The 23,687-nt window shown below is 38.0% G+C and overlaps 2 protein-coding genes across 18 annotated transcripts in view; both read right to left on the minus strand.

Moving 5' to 3' along the window:
* Positions 1-23,687, minus strand: part of LOC126355227 (longitudinals lacking protein, isoforms A/B/D/L) — a 718,131-nt gene that overhangs the window by 533,584 nt on the left and 160,860 nt on the right. Inside the window, exon 5 of one of the 17 annotated variants that reach the window (XM_050005498.1) lies at positions 11,981-13,303. The exons of the other annotated variants lie outside the window; for them this stretch is intronic. Coding sequence (XP_049861455.1) covers positions 13,023-13,303 — 281 coding nt within the window. The 3' untranslated portion in view covers positions 11,981-13,022. Of the gene's footprint in view, positions 1-11,980; positions 13,304-23,687 lie in introns of those variants that run through there. 17 annotated transcript variants of the gene reach the window in all.
* LOC126355229 (uncharacterized) overlaps positions 1-23,687 on the minus strand; it is a 283,576-nt gene that overhangs the window by 131,212 nt on the left and 128,677 nt on the right. The window lies entirely within an intron of this gene.

The raw sequence follows: 23,687 nt of genomic DNA on the forward strand, positions 1-23,687 counted from the left end.
CAGCATTGTTGCCACTCCTGCCACGCCTTCTTCCTCAGGTTGTACTGAGACATAAATGTTAAGAAAGAAATTTGATACATTGCACCATTTCCAAATTATTTAGCATTGAAGTTAGCCAATCAGACTGTCGCCCCAATTGGCTAAATTCTATGCTAAATAACTCAGAAACGGAGCTATGTATCGAATTTCTTTCTTAACATTTATGTCTCAGTACAACCTGCCCTGTAACATCCCTTCAAGCATTTCACACATTTTCTGACCACCCTATATATATCCACTTTGTGTTTTTCTTTCAAAAAATAAATGAGCGCACAGTGTACAAGTCACCAGTGACTGTCACAGTTTTCTTCCTGCTATCGCCCATACTAACTTCCTGCTGATAATGTGAATGAGTTTCAAAATCGAAACATGTGTTTAAAATAACCCCTAGAAAGTCACACTTTTGGTGAGACATGCTTGCAGTTACTGAACTCTGCTGCCTGTGGCCTCTCATCTGTTGAAGATGCACTGCAGTTGTGGGTCCACGGCTATTCATGAAAATCTGCTGATTTGTGTCACACACAAAAAGACCTGGCCTCTGGGCTGATCTGAGAGACTGGATCTGATCATTAGGGGAAAACAACAGGCCTATGATTGGCAGGCAAGATCTGATAAAAATACCAGAAGAACTGGGTAGCATTTCTGCCCCACTGCAGAAATTCACTCGTGTGGCCAGCTATATACTTCCTGCAAGCAGAAAGAGTCAGTGCTGCCCAAATTCGTCATCAGTTCGTCATATACAAGAGAATATGAGGGAGTGGTACAGAAAATTCAAGACTGGTCACATAGATATGCATGATGAAAGTGGTTAAGGAAAACATTCACATGTGACTGATGAACTCCTGCAACATGTTGATGAATTTCTGCATATGAAATGTCACTTCACAACTTCTGAAGATGGGTTTCAGATTTGAAGAACAACCCTCTTTAACATTGTCACTGAGAGGTTAGAGTAACAAATGTTTTGTGCATTGTTTGTTGTGCAAATCATCCATGGAACATGAAACTAACTATTTAACCAATGTTCGCATAGGTGAAAGAACTGGTTTGGATTACTACACGTATTAAAGTGTCTTCAGAAAGAAAAAGAAAACTGTATGAGACAGGTTTAACTAATAAAGATCCAGTAGTTGTTTTACACTATAAAAATTATTGTAACACACTGAGAAAAGTTGTAAGGAAATAAAGAAATATGTATGTTGGAGAAGAAATTAACAACTCTGGCAATAAAATCAAATCAATATGGGATGTTGTTTGAAAGGAGACAGGAAAAGAAACCAATGGGGTAAGTAGTATTACTATTAAAGAGAATGAGACCATCCTAACCAACAGTACACAAGTAGCTAATGTATTTAACAACCATATCTTAAGTGTGGGAGAAAAAATTAGTGAGAATAGTTCAAAAGAAAAAGCCAGGCAGTATATAAAAGAGTCAGTTTTGAAAAATTTTACTCAGATTTTCACCTAACAACCTATTGTGAAATAAGTAAAATTATTAAATCTTTGAAAAATAAATGTTCAGTTGGAGTAGATGACATCTCTAATAAGATATTAAAACAATGTGGAGCAATTACACCTGATGTTCTGGTGTACATATAGATGATAATCTTAATTGGAAAATTCATATTTTGGATCTTATAAAGCAACTAGGTTCAGCAACTTTTGCAACAAGAATAATTGCCAATTTTGGGGATATAGGAATTAGTAATCTAAGATACTTTGCATACTTTTACTCTCTGATGTCATACGGAAAAATATTTTGGGGTAACTCAACATTTAGACAAAAAGTATCCACTGCACAAAAGAAAGTCGTTGCAATAATGTGTGGGGTTCATAGTCGCACATCTTGTAGGCATCTTTTTGAAAGATTGGGAATTCTTACAACAGCCTCACAGTACATTTACTCAGTAATGAAGTTTGTTCTCAACAACATGGACCAGTTTCAAAACAACAGTGACATTCATGATTATAATACCAGAAAAAAGAAAGACTTATACTATCCTTTACTCAACCTATCTTTGCCACAGAAAGGGGTAAAATATGCTGCTATAAAAATTTTTGACAAATTACCAGATGAAATAAAATGTCTGACAGACAGCAGTAATAGCTTCAAAAATTAATTTAAATCATATTTCCTTGACAACTCCTTCTGTACCATAAACGAATTCTTTGCACTTGACACATTCCACATCATAACAGCTACCGTACCGTGCGATTGGTCAATAGAACATGCAACTAACTACCTAACTAACTAACTAGCTTTGGCCTTGACATTCCCTTCATCACTATATGAAGAGGGGGAGAAGTTTCTGAACAGAATTATGATGACACTTGGGAACAGCATGTGAATTCTAAAACAAATTAATAGTCCAAACAGTCGATGCACATTCATTCTCTAAATAGACCCGAGAAATTCCAAAAGACATTGTGAAACTGCAAGCTCATGATTACAGTCTTTTGGGATTTGCAAAGGAATCTTGACAGCACATTTCTCGGGAGTTAATATATGAGAATACTATGACATCAACAGTATTTATTGTGGAACACTTATAATACTCTGAAGGTCATTCCAAAAAAAACAAAAAAAATAGTACAGGACCAATACAAAAGGAATCATTCTCATTCACAATAATGTGTGTCCACATAGTGAAAATCAACTGAAGCAAAATCTCAGACTTTCTGCCTGGGACATTTTTCAGTATTCTCCCTATGTAAAACTTACGTTCCCCCCAACGTATAAAATGTTCAAACAATTTATGGAAATGCAGGCAGATGATGTCTTTGACACCACTGATATTTCAGCAGGTGATATCCTATCATTTTAAAGGTACAAATGCAATGACACACTGCTGTGAAAGCAAATATAAACCTTCAGTATGCACGGCTATGCTGGTGAAGAATCAAAAAATGGCACATGTGGAAAGACAAACAACTAGCATCACTTCACAACCAAAGATGACCAACATCAGATGATATCTATAGTAAAATCTAATTAACACTGGGTGAGAAAGTAGCTTAACTTGTTTCTCTGGCATTTGGCCATGGAGAGAGCAGGATTCCAAGAAGAATTTAAGCAAAAGCCTCAATCTCTGTTTTCAAGGTCCCTAAGCTAATTTAATCTCATCTGCCTCCTTGACAATATCATCGCAATAACAGGAAATGTACACTAGGATCTGTGTGTTATACTGCACAGGATGACGTGTGCTGTGCCAATATTCTGAAGAGCAGATTTGCTTGGCAATTTTAGGCCTGTGTGACACTTATGCTCTACATTCTTATTTCAATATGTGTTAACTTCCACTTGATCTTCTTCAATGACCTATGAGCAAGAGATGGAATTGAGATGAGGAACTCTCTGTCACTTATTACTGTTACCCTTTTTATGGATGATTTTGAGAAATGTGCCTTGGTCTTAGCTGCATTGAAACTCACATGCTTCTTTAGATATGTAGGTGATATTTTTGTTGTTTTTCCGCATGACAGTGAAACTTTGCAATGGGTGACTGGAATTCGTCAGTAGGAAAAGGGAGAGAAGGAAACATAGTGGGTGAATCTGGATTGGGGCTAAGAAATGAAAGAGGAAGCCGTCTGGTAGAATTTTGCACAGAGCATAACTTAATCATAGCTAACACTTGGTTCAAGAATCATAAAAGGAGGTTGTATACATGGGAGAATCCTGGAGATACTAAAAGGCATCAGATAGATTATATAATGGTAAGACAGAGATTTAGGAATCAGGTTTTAGATTGTAGGACATTTCCAGGGGCAGATGTGGACTCTGACCACAATCTATTGGTTATGACCTGTAGATTAAAACTGAAGAAACTGCAAAAAGGTGGGAATTTATGGACATGGGATCTGGACAAGCTAAAAGAACCAGAGGTTGTACAGAGTTTCAAGGAGAGCATAAGGGAACAATTGACAGGAATGGGGGAAAGAAACACAGTAGAAGAAGAATGGATAGCTCTGAGGGATGAAGTAGTGAAGGCAGCAGAGGATAAAGTAGGTAAAAAGACGAGGGCTGCTAGAAATCCTTGGGTAACAGAAGAAATATTGAATTTAATTGATGAAGGAGAAAATATAAAAAGGCAGTAAATGAAGCAGGCAAAAAGGAATACAAACCTCTCAAAAATGAGATCGACAGGAAGTGCAAAATGGCTAAGCAGGGATGGCTAGAGGACAAATGTAAGGATATAGAAGCTTATCTAACTAGGGGTAAGATAGATACTGCCTACAGGAAAATTAAAGAGACCTTTGGAGAGAAGAGAACCACTTGTATGAATAACAAGAGCTCAGATGGCAACCCAGTTCTAAGCAAAGAAGGGAAAGCAGGTGTTTACAGATGTGAAAATCACTGAACTATCAGTTTAATAAGTCACAGCTGCAAAATACTAACGCGAATTCTTTACAGGCGAATGGAAAAACTGATAGATGCGGACCTCGGGGAGGATCAGTTTGGATTCCGTAGAAATGTTGGAACACGTGAGGCAATATTGACCCTACGACTTATCTTAGAAGCTAGATTAAGGAAGGGCAAGCCTACGTTTCTAGCATTGGTAGACTTAGAGAAGGCTTTTGACAATGTTGACTGGAATACTCTCTTTCAAATTCTGAAGGTGGCTGGGGTAAAATACAGGGAGTGAAAGGCTATTTACAATTTGTACAGAAACCAGATGGCAGTCCTAAGAGTCGAGGGGCATGAAAGGGAAGCAGTGGTTGGGAAAGGAGTGAGACAGTGTTGTAGCCTCTCCCCGATGTTATTCAATCTGTATATTGAGCAAGCAGTAAAGGAAACAAATGAAAAATTCGGAGTAGGTATTAAAATTCATGGAGAAGAAGTAAAAACTTTGAGAATGAGATTTTCACTCTGCAGCGGAGTGTGCGCTGATATGAAACTTCCTGGCAGATTAAAACTGTGTGCCCGACCGGACTCGAACTCGGGACCTTTGCCTTTCGCGGGCAAGTGCTCTACCAACTGAGCTACCGAAGCACGACTCACGTCTGGCACTCACAACTTTACTTCTGCCAGTATCCGTCTCCTACCTTCCAAACTTTACAGAAGCTCTTCTGCGAAACTTGCAGAACTAGCACTCCTGAAAGAATGGATACTGCGGAGACATGGCTTAGCCACAGCCTGGGGGATGTTTCCAGAATGAGATTTTCACTCTGCAGCGGAGTGTGCGCTGATATGAAACTTCCTGGCAGATTAAAACTATGTGCCCGACCGAGACTCGAACTCGGGACCTTTGCCCGAGTTCGAGTCTCGGTCGGGCACACAGTTTTAATCTTCCAGGAAGTTTCATATCAGCGCACACTCCGCTGCAGAGTGAAAATCTCATTCTGGAAACATCCCCCAGGCTGTGGCTAAGCCATGTCTCCGCAGTATCCATTCTTTCAGGAGTGCTAGTTCTGCAAGTTTCGCAGAAGAGCTTCTGTAAAGTTTGGAAGGTAGGAGACGGATACTGGCAGAAGTAAAGCTGTGAGTGCCAGACGTGAGTCGTGCTTCGGTAGCTCAGTTGGTTGAGCACTTGCCCGCGAAAGGCAAAGGTCCCGAGTTCGAGTCTCGGTCGGGCACACAGTTTTAATCTGCCAGGAAGTTTCAAAAACTTTGAGGTTCGCCGATGACATCGTAATTCTGTCAGAGACAGCAAAGGACTTGGAAGAGCAGTTGAACGGAATGGATAGTGTCTTGAAAGGAGGATATAAGATGAACATCAACAAAAGCAAAATGAGGATAATGGAATGTAGTCGAATTACATTAGGTGATGCTGAGGGAATTAGCTTAGGAAATGAGACACTTAAAGTAGTAAAGGAGATTTGCTATTTAGGAAGTAAAATAACTGATGATGGTCAAATTAGAGAGGATATAAAATGTAGACTGGCAATGGCAAGGAAAGCGTTTCTGAAGAAGAGAAATTTGTTAACATCGAGTATAGATTTAAGTGTCAGGAAGTCATTTCTGAAAGTATTTGTATGGAGTGTAGCCATGTATGGAAGTGAAACATGGACGATAAATAGTTTGGACAAGAAGAGAATAGAAGCTTTCGAAATGTGGTGTTACAGAAGAATGCTGAAGATAAGGTGGATAGATCACGTAACTAATGAGAAGGTATTGAATAGGATTGGGGAGACGAGAAGTTTGTGGCACGACTTGACTAGAAGAAGGGACCGGTTGGTAGGATATGTTTTGAGGCATCAAGGGATCACAAATTTAGCATTGGAGGGCAGCGTGGAGGGTAAAAATCGTAAAGGGAGACCAAGAGGTGAATACACTAAGCAGATTCAGAAGGATGTAGGTTGCAGCAGATACTGGGAGATGAAGAAGCTTGCACAGGACAGAGTAGCATGGGGAGCTGCGTCAAGCCAGTCTCAGGACTGAAGACCACAACAACAACAACAAACACTCACCAATTTGTATCTTTGTGTGATAGTTGTCACCATCTGGCTCAGCACATCAGAATACTTAAATCTTGAAAGTTTTTCAGCTGATTTAGCCCACCCCAAAGTTACTTTTTGCCAGAATTGTTATAGTGAAAGACAGATCAGTTGTGCATTGTGCTTTTGACCAACTGTGAATTTGGCAAGTGATGAAAACAATAAGATCCACACCTTTTTTTGCCTTATGCAAGTAGCATTACCAACAGGACTGGTTGTATTTTCCAGAAACATGCTCTAAAGTGTGTTTTTTATCACCATGTAAATTAAGGCACTTTTAAAGTCTAGCTGCAACCTCTCTGGCTAATAATAAAAACAACCCAAATACAAATCTCCTACGAGAAAACACAGTATATGGAAAACAAATCTGTAGATAATTTCCCCATTACTACCCAATACAGGAAAGTCGCACAAGTTGCCCACTTCAGATATCTGGGAGAGATAATCCAACCATCAGGACTGAAACCAATATAGATAGAATCTCCAGATTACAAAAAGCGTATAAGCTCACTTGGAGTCAAATAAGATGTGAAACTAAGGCATTACAACACAGTAGTCCTACCAGAAGCACTTAATGCTGCAGAAACTACAGTGATTCATGGTCATATGAAGATCAGAGAGATTGAAAAGCAGGAAAGAACAATTCTGAGAAAAATATATGGACCAGTGTTTCGGGAAGGAATTTGGATGAAGAGGCCAACTAGAGAGATTTAAAAGACATAGAAACAATAACAAACACCATTACAAAGAGAAGGATGAAATTTTATGGACATAGCAGGATGAATAAAAGCAGGCTCACAAGGCAAATCTTTGAGATAGTAAACAAGAGCAAACACAAGACAAAGTAGATCACTGAAACAGAACAAGACATTAAATAATTGGGGATCACACAAGACAACATAAACAATAGAGAACAGTTTAGAAACATCATGAAGAAACACAGATTTAAACAAGAACACACAGAGAACAGAAAGGGAAAAAGATAGTTGGAAGAACACAAGAGAGAACATATGAAGAGAATTTGGGAAGAACAAAGAAAGAAGAAGAAATCATGACTACTCAAGTTCAATTGCTCTCTTAAAAGGAGAATAATAATAATAATAATAATAATAATAATAATAATAATAATAACCATCCAGATTCGATCTGAGGTCCTGCTTAAGTTTTGAATAAAGATTGTCAGTGGTGGTTGTTGAAAGCTACAAGGAGTCACTCTAGTTCTGTCAATGGCCTCGTCAAAGAGGGCAAAGGATTGGTGAGAGTTTCAGGGCAACATCTTGATATTGGGGTAGGAAACTGCTCCTAAAAGAATGAAGAATCAGCAGTGATCAACAGCATAAGGATGCGGAAGGCAATGGAAACCAATGCATTAGAGACAAATAATTTGTTTCCACGGGACCTAGAGGCCTTTGTTTGAAAAAGTGTTATGATGACTGCTGTTTTACACTCATTTCAGTTCAAGCACATCATTCTTGTTCTTTCATTCTTTTTGTTCACTCTTGGTTCTTGTACATACCCCATAGTAACTGTTATTCTCTTCAGCTTACTCCTATTTTTCTCAGAATTTTGAGCATTCTACACCAGTTTACATTGTCAAACATTTTCTAGAGCAACAAACCCTAAGAAAACATTTTGATTTTTCTGAAGTCTTGCTTCCATTATCAATCTCAATGCTAGAGTTGACTCTCTGGTGTATGTCCTTTTCAAAGACCAAACTAATCATCATCTAACAGATCCTCAATATTCTTTTCTATCATTGTGTGTATTATTATTGTCAGCAACTTGGATGCATAAGATGTTAAGCTGATTGTGTGATAGTTCTCACACTCGTCTGTCTTTGTTATCTTCAGGATTGTGGATGATAGTCTTCTCCAGGTTTATAGATTCTACACACCAACTTGAATAATCATTTAGTTGGCACCCCCCCCCCCCCCCAATGGTTTCAGAAATTTTGATGGAATGTCATCTGTGCCTTCTGCCATCCTTTCCAGAGATCTGTTAAACACTCACTCTAATATGGACTCACTATGTCTTTTATACTGACTCCCATTTCTTCTTCCATCCTATCCACAGACAAGTTGTTGCGGATATGTGTTTACAGTTGATTCTGGTGGGAGCTGGTGTATCACTGAACTGTTTACAGGAACTCACTCTATGCCATACCTTCTTAACTTATCCTGTTCAAAATTCTGACATTCCATACTCCACCTCGAAATAATTGGTACAACGGGACGTACCCTCTGCCATGAACTTTATGGTGGTTTGCAAATCCCCTATTTGGGATCTGTGCCAGATAGGGTTGATAGAAGAGATAGAGAAGATCCAATGGAGAGCAGTGCACTTCATTACAGGATCATTTAGTAACTGCGAAAGCATTACAGAGATGATAGATAAAGTCCAGTGGAAGACTCTGCAAGAGAGATGCTCAGTAACCCGGTACGGGCTTTTGTTGAAGTTTCAAGAACATACCTTCACCGAGGAGTCAAGCAGTATATTACTCACTCTTACGTACATCTCGTGAAGAGACCATGAGGATAAAATCAGAGAGATTAGAGCCCACACAGAGGCATACCAACAATCTTTCTTTCCATGAACAATATGAGACTAGAATAGAAGGGAGAACCGATAGAGGTACTCAAGGCACTCTCCACCACACACCATTTGGTGGCTTGTGGAGTATGGATGTAGATGCAAAATGCAGTCTTTTGTCCCTACTGTTCAATCTACACATTAAAGAAACAATAATGGAAATAAAAAAGTGACAAGAATGGCATTAAAATTCAGAGTGAAATGATACCAATGATCATATTTGCTGATGATATTGCTGTTAATATTGAAAGTGAAGAAGAATTACAGAACCTGATGAGTGAAATGAACAGATTAATGAGCACACACTATGGATTGGGAGCAAACCAAACAAAGATAAAAGTAAAGGGTGTCCAACATTAGACAATGTTAAGGAATATGCTACCTTCGAGGCAAAATAATGTGCGACAGCTGAAGGAAGGAGAACAAAAGAGGCAGACTACAACAGGCAAAGAGAGTGTTCCTGGCCAAAAGAAGCCTAATGTTAGCAAATATAGGCCTTAATCTGAGGAAGAAATTTCTGTGAAGCTATGTTTGGAACACAGGGCTGTATGTAGTGAGTCATGAACTGTGAGAAAATTGTAAAAGAGGAGAATTGAAGTGTTTGACATATGGTGCTACGGAGAGACACTGAAAATTAGGTGCACCAATAAGATCAAAAATGAGGTGGTTCTCCATCCATGAGTGAGGAGAGGAACATGTGGAAAACATTGACAGGTTGATAGGATGTGTGTTAAGACATCAAACAATAGGTTGGCACAAGAGAGAAACTTGTGGCTGGCTGCATCACAACAGCTAGGAGATTAATGACTCAAGAAAAAGATGGGACTGTAAAGGATGACATTGGTGCATGTATGATCAGTGTCTACCATATTCCATGCAGTTGTAGCATGTAATACAGTGGTCAGACCATCATGATCATTGAGGAATGGTGTATACAGCATAAGCAGCCCACATGCTTATAACAGCTGAGCAAATCTGCCACTGCAGAAGGTTGCCCCAGTACTGATCATCCTACGGAGTATAACAAGTCACAGATTCTCACATGAACTTCCAGCTACTGTGACAGTTTTATTAAGGATCAGTTGAGATTAAATTAGCTGATGACATTATAAAAATGGTGTTATTGCTTAAACTCTGTTTGGAATCATACCCTCTCCCTAGACAAACAAGAGAGGGAGAGTTAATGCTACTTTCTCTCTTTGTCTGTGTGTGTGTGTGTGTGTGTGTATGTGTGTGTATTGTCTTTCTACATATGTCTTGTTACAGTTCTTAGTCAATATAGCTCTGCCAATCAAGGTTTTAAATTTCCTTGCACAATGTCATCTTATTGCACTCGTGCCTTGAAAATGATGGGATGGTCACATGTCAGAATACTGGTAGTTGCCAAAGATGTCACCTGGTTGCATTCCCTTACGTTGTTCTGACATTCCTCTTATAGTCTGTACTTGGCACTAAGCAACATTCATCTCCTCCCCAAGATGAAAGACTGACTGGCTACTCAGCACTTAACAATTTGATAAAGGGATAGAGAAGCTGGTGTTACATTATAAAAATGTCAGAAAATGGGTGGGGACTATGTGGAGCAGTAATGTCAACATGCAAGTACAAATTGTATGCAAATGAATTATTATCTTTTCTTTTTTAAAACATCAATTGCACTCATTTGTACAAAAAAAAGAAGCACACTGTCACATTCTTCTCATGTAGCTGTGAAAGGTCACACTGTCAATACTGATTTTTGCTGAAGAAAACTTTCTTACTGTTGGTGATGTTCTCATATAATCAGCATACGAAGTTATTAAAACTGTCATTATTTCACAAGCAAATTTTTCTGCTACCACACTCTATTACAAGGCAAACTCACTTATCTTGAAATTAAAAAGCAGCAATTGTTTACATGTTGACTGGTGGCTAAGTGGTTATTTGCCAGTGTACAAAACTAAAGGTACAGGGTTCGATTCTCAGACAGTTCTTGGGCTATTTGAGTCTCTAATTTCTTCTCTCACTTCTAACATTGATTTGCATATGTGGAAAATTCCAAGTAGCACCATGTTGTTCCAAGGACTCATTATACTGTTAGTATGTTTGTAACTGGTTGGAGAAATCAGTTGAAATATTAGAAGAAGACACGGGTATACCACCCTTAATTGGATTATGCTTTTATCAGACCAGTCTTTGGTTTGGCAATAGCTCTTTTATTCTTGTCTGTGTAGTTACTCATAAGGGTACATCACAAAATTTGTTGGATTAGAATGCTAAGTGTAAAATCCAATAATTTCATCCAATTATAGCAGTTTAGCATGAGGTGTCTGGTAATAACACAAAGATGTTCTGGCGAACAGTTGTGTGCATGTAACAGTTAAACTGACTAGAAACCTAAGAAAGATAGTAAACATAAAAACCTAAAGGGGCCACAAACATAACATTGCTTTTCAGTGATAAATGATTCCTGATTCATAATACCCTACTTATGGTGGCATAGCAAAGCACTATACTCACGTGGAAGTTCTGTATTATATGCATTTGCATACACTATTAAGTGCACACGTTTATTCAGTTGTTTTATGGATGAATGACACTCCTCTATTAGCCCTATAATTTTTTCCAGTTGACTCACAAGTATACATTCAAAATTTAAAGACTACCTGCAATTGAATGGACCAAAGTATTCCATCATCATGAAAACATGTAGCATTTTATTTATTTAGTAATATATGTTCTTCTTGAATCTGTTTTCTGAATATAGCATCATTCACATGAACAAAAATATTTCTATGAAATTGAAGGTCTACATACACAGAAATAACTTTTTCTGGAAGATAATTTAGGTCAATCAGTTATGAATAGTTCACACACTTTATTTTAATTTTATTTAATTTACATAATTTCCACACTGATATCAGCTCCAGGAGCCATATTTCCAATTCTTAGATATGTCATTAAACTGTTGAATTATGTTGTGAATGCTTCAATCAATAAAAAACAAAATTTGATAGAAGAAAACAAGCTACCTCTTGCATTTTCATTTTTAGAAATTGTGCATTTCCAATTTCCATTATATCTTACACAACACTGCTAAGACTTTTTTTGTGATTTCTAGGTTACAAAGGGGCAGCTAAAGGCAAAATATTTTATTTTGCTGTAGAACTTTGCATCCTTAATAACTTGTGCATCTTCCTTTTAGCTATCTTCTTCATTATTTAGGTACTCAACATATTTCTATATATCCTATGCCTGTTTTTCAAAACACTATTGATACTGGTAAGATCTACTAAGATCCAAGCATTACAGTATACTTCCTAACCTGGTGAATATAATGTCTCCATTAATTTATTTTGCTTTATGGCAGATTTGTATAGCAATAATAGTGGCACTAACACTTTTTCATGATATAGTTCCAGTGTGATTCTTCAAGGATTACAAATCTTGTTTTACTGTTCTGTTCTCCTTTCTTCTCCCTGCTCATCTGTCTCTACTAACACTTTACATACAGGGCATATTCTCGTGTATTTGAAGTCTTTCATTGTTTTTTTTTTTTTTTTCTGTTGCTTTCCTGGCTCAGAGGAAACAATATGAGTGTAACATCTACAATTTAAATTCCCAATATTTAGTTTCTGCATTAAGTGATATTTGTTGCTGAATGTCACTGTAACAGAATTTTATTTAGAAGAGTTACTTTGAAAAAAAGTACAAATTATGATTTCAGCTTTTATGCTTCATGTAAAAATATACCTCAATGAATATTGTACATGCTGTGTTCCAGTACTTATTATTGAGTAAATCAGTGACACCTTTCTTAATGGTTCATGTGCAGGTATCACATGATACTTGTATGAGCCACTTAATAACACATAAAATGAAAATGGAAATTGAAATATCTTGTAATGAAAAGTGAGAGAAAAGAAACTTCAGATAAATCTTCTGATTTTTTCTGAAGATAATTTTCATCATTCCATAAATTACATTATTTCTGCATGCTTGATTTTCATATGTTTTAACAAATTTCCCTTTAATTTTGAACGGTGTGGGCAGTAAGGACAGTGAAAGCTGGGTTCTTTCCCACACTCAAGTTTCACGTGGTTGTAAAGTGAGTTTCTCCACTGGTACATCTTTCCACATCCATTACATTTAAATTTTCCATCCACATAATTCCACATTTTTGAATTTAAAGGAACAGATTTTTGTGAAATATGACACAGCTTTAACTGGTTAATATACATTTCACTATTTCTTCTGTACCCTGTGAAAACAAAAAAAAGAAATGGACGGTACATTATCTCAAAGACAGAATGCTGAAAATATGTTATGTAACAAATAGTACACACGTGTAGAACTTTCAAACTAATTAAACTACAAATTAGACAAAACAATGTAAAATGCTGTAATTCAGTAATCATTTCACTTGAGACAAATATGTTTGCAATTATACTGAAATAAAGAGTAAAATTTCTTCAAAAGAGAAGTCATTTGAAATGAGTGCCTAATTTCATGCTGTGACTACTGATCCATTCTAAAAACAACTGACATTTCAATAATGATCTAAATCAATTTTTCTAACAAATATTCATGTTTCATGATTCAGTTACGAGTAACCTGTGTGGTATTGTAGCTTGATGATATTCTGATTATTTCTACATATCCAAAATATATTGCTTAACAATGGATAGTGGAGAGTACTTCATATCAATTTTTGTTACTGCTGTTCCTGTTCCATTCATGAGATGTGCAAATAACATACAACTCCATATTCGCTCTAATTTCTTACACAATGTCTTTACATAAGATACATCTCAAACATAGTTTATTTAATCCATCAATATCTACAAATGTTCATTGAGCTTCTCCACATCACCTGTTAGACAAGCTGATTACAATCACAGCAGTGTAGCTTTGAATTCTTAGTCTCTTCCTTCAGGGTACCTTTTGAGTAGTATGCAAAAATAACTAACATGAGAGGAGTTTGTATGGAACCCTTGGTGCACGAATTCTACTTGCATTATCCAGATTTTTTATTAACGAGGTGCGACAAGTAATGAGACTTATTTTCTTTGCAAGATGTGGCAAACCCTGCAGGCTTGTGTAGGCACATCATCTTTGATCTTGGTCTATAAACTGCTTATAGTCCAAGCAGCACATTGATGCAACTGCCAGTCCTGAGTTGTGCTGTAATAATTTAACAAATGTTTGTGTCTCTCGTCACAGAAATGGAACTGCATAATATTGCGCAACGATATGCCATTTCTTTTAAAATTGGGTGAAAACGCAATTACAACTGCTTCAGAAGGCTTTTGGAGAGGAGGTTATGTCAAGACCTCAAGTTTTTTGTTGGCATAAAATGTTTTGTGAAGGCAGAACAAATGTTGAAGATGAAGATCGTAGTGGACAACCATCAACATCACGGACGGAAGTCATCTTGGCCAGGGTGCATGAACTCGTATGATCTGATCGAAGATTATCCATGAAAATGATTGCAGAAGAACTGAACATCAATCAAGAAATGGTTCATCTAATAATGACTGAAGATCTTGGTATGGGAAAGATTTGTGCAAAAATTATCCCCAAAAATCTCACACCACAACAGCAAGAAACATGGGAAAATGTGGTTGCCGATATGTTAGAGCAAATGGAAATCAATCCAGAATTGTCGAGCCATGTTATCGCTGGTGATGAAAGTTCCCCCCCTCCCACCCAGTAGAATCCAAAGACAAAATGCCAAAGTTCGCAACAGTGCTCTAAGGGATCACCCAGACCAAAAAAAAGCTTGAATGTCAAAGTCAAAAGTGAAATGCATGCTTGTGTGCTTCTTTGATTCCAAGGTTCCAAGGGAATTGTTCATAAAGAGTGGGTTCTCCTGGACAAACAGTTAACCAATATTATTACAAAGAAATTTTAGAAAGACTTCGTAAAATAGTTCTTCGTGTCCGTGCCAACATTGCTGATAATAGGATTCTGCATCACGATAATGCGCCACCCCATACTGCTCTGTCAGTACAGCAATTTTTAACCTCAAAACAAATTTCAGTACTACCACAGCCACCTTATTCGCCAGATATAGTTCCATGCGATTTTTTTCTATTTCCAAGAGTCAAAACGGCGGTGACGGGACACCATTTTCAAACAACTCAAGATGTTCAAAAAAAGCTGTGATGAGGGTCATGGAGGATATTACAGAAGATGAGTTCCAGAAATGTTACCATCAATGGCAGAAGCACTGGAAAAAGTGTGTGCAATCAGAAGGGAACTACTCTGAAGGAGACAACACTAAACTTGACTAAAATGGTAAGCAACATTTTTTTTTTCACTTCAGTCTCATTACTTTATTGTTGCACCTCATATTATGAGTCATTTAAATAATTTCCTTATTGCTGTTAGTTTCACATCTTCGTTCCCCTCCCTATTCTTTTTCTCATTTTTCCCCCAATGTCTTTTTCTCCCACTTCTTAACTGAGCTTACTCAGGTAGTAACTGGAAGAAGGTAGCTGCTAATTTATCATCACTGAAGTGTATGCCACTGACAACCAGGAAAATGGAGGAAATGTTTAAAATCATATCTGAGATGAGTGCTATTTTGGGACAGTTGGTACAGTATAATGCAAGGTACAAATGAAGTTATATGCCGAAGGTGTTAAGCTAGATGCAAATAAAGCAGAACTGAATGTGAGTATTGAAACTGAGAGTATTAGAAAAGTAAAGGAAAAGTAAACCTCATAATTATGCCATGAAGACCACTTGATAGTCTACCTACTACCATGTCATCCTCGGTCACTCATCATTAGGTGCAGTAAGGAGGGTCATGAGGTCAGTGTACCACGCTCCAGGCTGTTGTCAACATTCCAACCTTGGAGTCACTACCTCTCAATCAGGTAGCTCCTCAACTGATATGATGAGGCTAAGGGTCCCCTAGTCCAGTCCTCTCACCATGGAAAAATCCTTAGTCTGGGAGTCAAACCCAGGTTCCCTGCACATGGGTCTGTCACATTGACCACTCTGCTACAGAGGCAGATATTGAAAGTGTTAGGTTTGAGAAAGCTTTGGGTGACAGTAAAGAACAAACAATCACTGAACTGAAAATCATTATACTGTTCTGCCTAAAGGCAGGTTTTCACATGATAGTTCTCCGGCTGTTCGGTCTTCTGTCATCCTCTTCAGGTCTGCATAATTTCCTCTCCCCTTTATGTTGTCTATCATCTTGTATCTCCTTCTTCCTATCAGTCTTCTCCCACAAACTTGGTATGTCTCTCCATGTGAACTGAACAAGGCAGGTTTTCACATGATAGTTCTCCGGCTGTTCGGTCTTCTGTCATCCTCTTCAGGTCTGCATAATTTCCTCTCCCCTTTATGTTGTCTATCATCTTGTATCTTCTTCTTCCTCTCAGTCTTCTCCCACAAACTTGGTATGTCTCTCCATGTGAACTGAACAAGGCAGGTTTTCACATGATAGTTCTCCGGCTGTTCGGTCTTCTGTCATCCTCTTCAGGTCTGCATAATTTCCTCTCCCCTTTATGTTGTTTATCATCTTGTATCTCCTTCTTCCTCTCAGTCTTCTCCCACAAACTTGGTATGTCTCTCCATGTGAACTGAACTGAACGATAAACTATAAATCACTAGTACTGGTTTAAGAACTAAGACAGATAAACGGTTTCAAAAGCTCGAAGAACATCAATGTCTGCTTTGAAGGAGGAGTTAATTTCTGATGTAATTAAACAAAGTGACTTAGTGAGAAATGAAATCACTGAATGGTTTCTAAATATAAATAACAATTTTAAGTAGATTAAAAATTTAATGGAACAGTGATTTACTTTGGTTCATAGACAAATATCAGACAAAAAAGTAAGGTTAAATGATTTACAACAAGGTAAAGCTTCTGATGTATCTGCCTTTGGAAGAATATATTAGTGACTTAATTGAGCAGGAAAAGATTGAATCATCTGACAGTACACCTCATTCCACAGCAGAGACAGATAGAGCTGACGGTGAATTTCAAAATCATTTGTTAACATTTTTCGAAGGTCTTTAAACATTAAACAAAGACTGAGGGGCCTAGACCCATGGTGAAAACTGTCAATCAGGTAATAACGATGATGGAACTATTATCCATCTATGTTCCAAAAAAAAGTGATAGTAAATGTTGCAAACTAATGAAGCAAAATAACAATAAGAGGAATAATAAATGGAGTAACCAGACTCAGACATTTAATGGTAACAGTATAAATAATGTCTATCCTAATGTGAAAACTGATGTGTACTTTTACACCAGTTGTCGTGAAACAACAGGCATTCTCGGACAGGGCACAGGCTAGAGAACATAAAAATGGGACATGGGCCCTCATATAGGGGAGACAGTAATCATCACATGGTTGATAACTACTTGTGAGTGATTATCTGAAGATGAGGAAGTACTGTTAGAATGAATGAGGTAAACTAATAGCAGTGGGTGATATTTCTGGGAAGGAAGTTCATGTTCACTTAGATTCTGTGAGTGAAATTAAAGATATTGAATTGTTAATAGTTCAGGGAGAAAAGTATTTTTGCTCCATAATATCAGTAATTTGAGTGTTTGTTGTAGGTATTACCTGTCACAAAGGAAAACAAATAAAAGAGGAAATGTGATTACTTATTACAAGTAATACACTGAAGAGTCAAAGAAAGTGATACACCTACCTAATATCGTGTAGGGCTCCCAAGAGAATGCAGAAGTGCCACAACACAACATGGCATGGACTCAACTAATGTCTGAAGTAGTGCTGGTGGGAACCGATATCATGAATCCTGCAGGGCCATCTGTAAATCCATAAGAGTACGAGGAGGAGGAGATCTCTTCTGAACAGCATATTGCAATACATCCCACATACGCTCAATAATGTTCATTTCTGGGGAGTTTTGTAGCCAGCAGAAGTGTTTTAAGTCAGAAGAATGTTTCTGAAGCCACTCTGTAGCAAATCTGGATGTGTGGGGTGTCGCATTGTCCTGCTGGAATTACCCAAGTCTGTTGTAATGCACAATGGATATGAATGAATGCAGGTGATTAGACAGTACGCTTATGTATGTGTCACCTGTCAGAGCCATATCTAAAAGTATCAGGGGTCCCATATCACCCGAATTGCACATTCCCCACTCCATAACAGAGTCTTCACCAGCTTGAACTGTCCCCAGCCGACATGCAAGGTTCATGGATTCATGAGGTTGCTCCATACTCGTACATGGCCATTCACTCAATACAATTTGAAATGAGACTCATCTGACCAGGCAACATGATTCCAATCATCAGCAGTCCACTGTCAGGGTTGACAGGCACAGGTGAGGTATAAAGCTTTGTGTCATGCAATCATCAAGTGCACACATGTGGTCCTATATTACAATACATACTCAATCCAAACATGCCTTGGAGGGCCCCATTAGTGCCAAACAATAGCTGTGTCATCCTGAGATGAGAAGTGTCACTGGATGTGGATATGGAGGGGCATGTGGGCAGTACTTTGCTCTCCCGGTTGTTGTCAGTTTTTGTCATTGGAGCAGCTACTTCTCAGTCAAGTAGCTCCTCAATTGGCCTCACAAGGATTGAGTGCAGCTCACTTGTCAAGAGCACTTGGCAGACTCGGAGGGTGACCCATGCAAGTGCTAGCCACACTCGACAGCTCTTAGCTTCAGTGATCTGATGGGAGCCAGTGATTACAATACCTGTAAGAAGCTATTTTCTCTTGGAGGTGCTTATCTCTTCATACAGTGGGCCTCTACTTGGTCTGAAAGAATGGAAGGAAGGACGAAACTCTCTTGCGAGATGTGCCAAGATGGCATCATCAGTGGATGGGCCTCTACTTCGTCTGAAAGAATGGAAGGAAGGACGAAACTCTAAATAGATTTGCGAGATGTGCCAAGATGGCCTCTACTTGGTCTGAAAGAATGGAAGGAAGGATGAAACTCTAAATGGATTTGCGAGATGTGCCAAGATGGCATCATTTGTGGTCTTCTGACCTTGAAAGGCAGAGATTTGGGCTCAAATGTAGTTACACTGCAAAGTTTTAACTTGGCACACAAAATCACCACAGCATATATTCTACACAGAGTAAGAGAATTTGTTTTCAAGGACACGAGATTTCCCAAAAGCCATCTGTCATATGAGAATCAAAACAAAGGAATTTTAGGAATCTGATTATGGTGAAATTTCATCTACATAAGCTATAGCATGCAACACAAAGACTTTAGATGATGGATGAATATTGTTGATGTTATGTATTTAGTCTGTAAGAAAATTGATTGCTGCATATGGTCCCATTTATCCTTGTGTTACCTTCATCAGCACCCGCACTGAACCAAAGTCTGTCACTTGGTTCATCTATGTCTAAGCCTGAATGATCATTTCAGCTCATATCCATACAAACTAATATAATCAGGTATTTGTATGAGTTTAGTGATTCCAATTTGGCTCACTGATATTGTGGTCACAGGACACTACATTTTTGTTTTGTTTCATGGAGTGAGCAGTTTTACATTTCTGAACATTTAAAGCTAGTTGCTAATCTTTGCATTAGTTTGAAATCTTTTCAAGATCTGACTGAATATTTGTGCAGTTTTCTTGCAGCCAGTACTTCATTATAGATAACTATGTTTCACTATGGATAACTGAATCATTTGTGAAATGTCTGTGGTCACTGTTAAAATTATCTGCCAGGTCATTAATATACAACATGAATGGTAAGGGGCCCAACACACTTCCCTGAGGCACACCAGGAGTCACTTCTAAATCTCAGTAACTCTCCATCCAAGATAATACACCATGTTCATGTTATCAAGGAATTTTCAATCATTTTTTAAATTTCCCTTGATACCCCATAAGATCATACTTTCATTGATAAGCTTCTCTGTGGTAATGAGTGAAATGTTTTTAAAAAATCAAGAAATACAGGCAAAGTTTAGTACAGATCCTTGTGTCTTTGAAAAGATCTATGTGTGGAGCATACAACTACCACCATCATGCCTTAGCAAAAGATCTGGCTGAGAAACTGAGGAAATTCTGATCCTATATAAAATCTCTAAGCAGGTCTAAGGCTTCCATCTGGTCACTCATTGACCAGTCTTGTGTGGCAGATGGAAGTACCAAAATGAAAGCCAAAGTTTGAAAGTCTGTGTTTAAGAAATCATTCACCCAGGAGAATCATACAAACATACCATCATTTGACTATCATGCAGAGTCCCGTATGGACAACACAGTAATAAGCATCCCTGGTGTAGAGAAACAACTGAAAGAACTTAAAACAAATAAGTCACCAGGTCCAGATGAAATCCCAGTTTGGTTTTACAAAGAGTGCTCTAAGGCATTGCTCCCTTACTTAGCATGCAATTACCACAAAGCTCTCACACAATGTCCCAAGTGAGTGGGAAAAAAAAATGCAACTGACTCCTGTAAATAAGAATGGTAAAATAATAGACCTACAAAATTTCAGACCAATAGCCTCAACATTGATTTTCTGTAGGAGTCTACAACATGTTCTGAATTTGGATAGAATAAATTTCCTAGAGACTGAAAAGTTTATGTCCGTGAACCAGTATGGTTTTAGAAAGCATTACTCATGTTAAACTCAGTTTGCCCTTTTCTCACATGATATACTGCAAACTATGCATGAGGGGCAATCACTTGACATGGTTACCCCACTGCAGACTGTTAACACAGGTACTAGCATATGGAACAGGTTCTCAGATATGTGAGTGGTTCAAAGACTTATTAAGCAAATGGAACCCAGTATGTGGCCCTTGGCATGATTGTTCATCAGAGATAAGGGTATCATCAGCAATGCCTCAGAAAAGTGTGATAGAATCATTATTATTGTCTATATACATAAATGATCTGGGAGAGAGGGTGGGCAGCAGTCTGAGTTTGTTTGCTGATGATGCTGTGATGTATTGAAAGTTGTAAAAGATGAGTGACCACTGGATGATACAAGTTGACAGACTAAATTCAATGTGGTGTGGTGAATGGCAGTTGGCTCTAAATGTAGAGAAACGTAAGTTAACGCAGATGAGTAGGGAAAACAAACCTGTAATATTTGGGTACAGCATTAGTAGTGTCCTGTTTGAAACAGTCTCATCATTTAAATATCTGAGTGTAACACTGAAAAGCGATATGAAATGGTATGAGCATGTTAGGATTGTGGTACAAAAGGCAAATGCTCAACATCATTGTATTGGGAGAATTTTAGGAAAGTGTGGTACATCTGTAAAATAGATCGCATATAGGTCATTAATGCGGCCTGTTCATGAGATCTGCTTTGTGGGTTTGGGAACCATACCTGGTCACATTAAAGGAAGACATCAAAGAAATTTGGAGGTGGGCCCCTAGATTTATTACCGGCAGGTTAGAAGACTGTGCAAGTGGTACGGAGATCCTTCAGGAACTCAACTATGAATCCTTGGAGGGCTGTGGGTTTTTTCTGAGGAGCACTAGCAAAAAAAATTTAGAGAACTGGCATCTGAAGCTGACTGCAGAACAATTCTATTGCAGCCTGGCAACAAACATTTTGTGTAAAGACCACAAAGAAGAGATACAAGAAATATGGGCTCATACGGAGGCATATGGACAGTCACTTTTCCATCTCTATATCTGTGATTGGAACAGGAAAAAAAGATTGCAAATAGTGGTACAGGATAGCTTCCACCACACACAGTATGGTGGCATGCAGATGTGTCCGACTGCCTTGACCCATGGCTTTCAGGATGTCATGCAAGAAAAGTGCCAGTTGAGTTTCACACAGCCAATGTTTTCAAACTATATGATGGTTGCACCAGAGAAAGTCTTTCTGTAAGATATACCTCATTACATTTGAGGTCATAATATGTTCTAAGTTTCTACAACAACTAGATGCCAACGATATTGAACAGAAGTTCGGTGGAGTACTTCTGCTACCCTTATTGTAGATGAGTGTGATCTGTGCTTTCTTACAATTACTGGTTCAATGGAGAGAGCGTATATTATGGTTAAAAGCAGGGCAACCTCAGACACAATTTCTTTATATAATTCAGTAGGGGTTCTTTTGTAGCTAAGAGACTAGTTTACTTTTAGCAGTTTCATATGTTTCTTAACATCACTGACACTACTAACTATGTCACTTATCTTTGCAGTAGAGTGAGGCTTAAACAGGGGCAATGCACCTGGATTGTCCTTTGCAAAACGAACATATGAAAAGAGATTTCAGTATTTCTGTTTTTGGTTTGATATCCTTGGTTTCAGTATGTGTGGGTTTCATGTGTATCTGGACACTAACTTTATACACCAACTGAAATTACTTTATGATTGATAGATTGTAGTAACAGAGGAGAGGGGGGGTGGAGGGGTGTGGCAATGCAGCCAGCCACACTTCATGAGGCGCTGCGAGTATCTACAAAACACGCAACACAGGGAGCACGTGGCACTCAGGGAAGAACTATGATTGGCTTTTGGCCGCTACCACTCGACACACTGAAAAATCAATCACAAAGTATTTTAATTTGGGTATAGTGCCACTATCAGTCTTTACATGTGACCTATTTTTTTTGAAAGAAATTTCCACTATTGTGTACAATAAATGAACAATTATTGTACACATCCATTGTACACAACAAATGAACAATTAACAGTCAAATGGTGGAAATTTTTTTCAAAAATTTCTATATGACTGTTGTCCCCCACAAAGGAAATATAATTTTTGGGGGGTTTGTGAGAGATCTTTAAATAATATTCTATTGCAGCAGACTTTTGAAAGTTTCTTACATTGCTCTTTTACAGTCAAAAGTGTTTAACTTAGCATTTTTTATATCTTTAGCCATACACTTTTTTTCACCTATTGTGTTTCTTCAGAAATTCCACTGTGACACTGAATACCATACAAAGTCCCTCTTATCACAGACTGTTGTGCTGGATTACTATGGCAGTACTTGCTCAACTATATTTCTGAACTTGAGCCAAAGTTCCTATATAAGCTCCTGCTCAAGAGAAATGTTTTGAGTGCCTCCTTTAGATATGACACTACTGTCTTTTTACCTATTTTGCTGAGCATGTAAATCTATCAACTTGTTTGTACCTTGGTAATCATTGTTGCTACAACTGCTTCACAGTCACTGGTGCCAGTTTCAGAGCAGACAGTTCTGTTTATAGCCATTAGATCTTATACATTTTTATCATGAGTGGGCTTCTGAATTATCTGTTCTAGGTCATTTTTAGAGAAGAAATTTAGTATTATTTCACAGAATACCTTGTTATGCCAACCATTTAAAAAGCTGTTGCTATTCCTGTTGATTGTTGGATGATTTAAGTCTCTTACAATGATTACAGTGTGACTGGGGATCATACATACAAGTTGAGGTTTTCTCTTGTCCCAACGATCCGCAATGTGACTTAAATTTCTATCTCAGTGGCTCTGAGTTTAATGCAGTAGATATACCACTTCCTTTTTCCATTAGCCTCACATTTCAATATACACTTTAATTTACCCCAAAAATCTCTCCCCTGTCAATTTTGAGTTTTAGCCACTTGTCTGTACATAGTATTATGTAAGTTCCACTGCTTTTCAGAAGTGCTTCAAACTCTGGCACTTTTTTATGAACTTTTTGACACTTGAAAAGTCTGACTTTATGTGTCTCATCTGGGGGGATAT

Source organism: Schistocerca gregaria, chromosome 3, assembly GCF_023897955.1.
Source record: "Schistocerca gregaria isolate iqSchGreg1 chromosome 3, iqSchGreg1.2, whole genome shotgun sequence".
Lineage (NCBI taxonomy): Eukaryota > Metazoa > Arthropoda > Insecta > Orthoptera > Acrididae > Schistocerca > Schistocerca gregaria.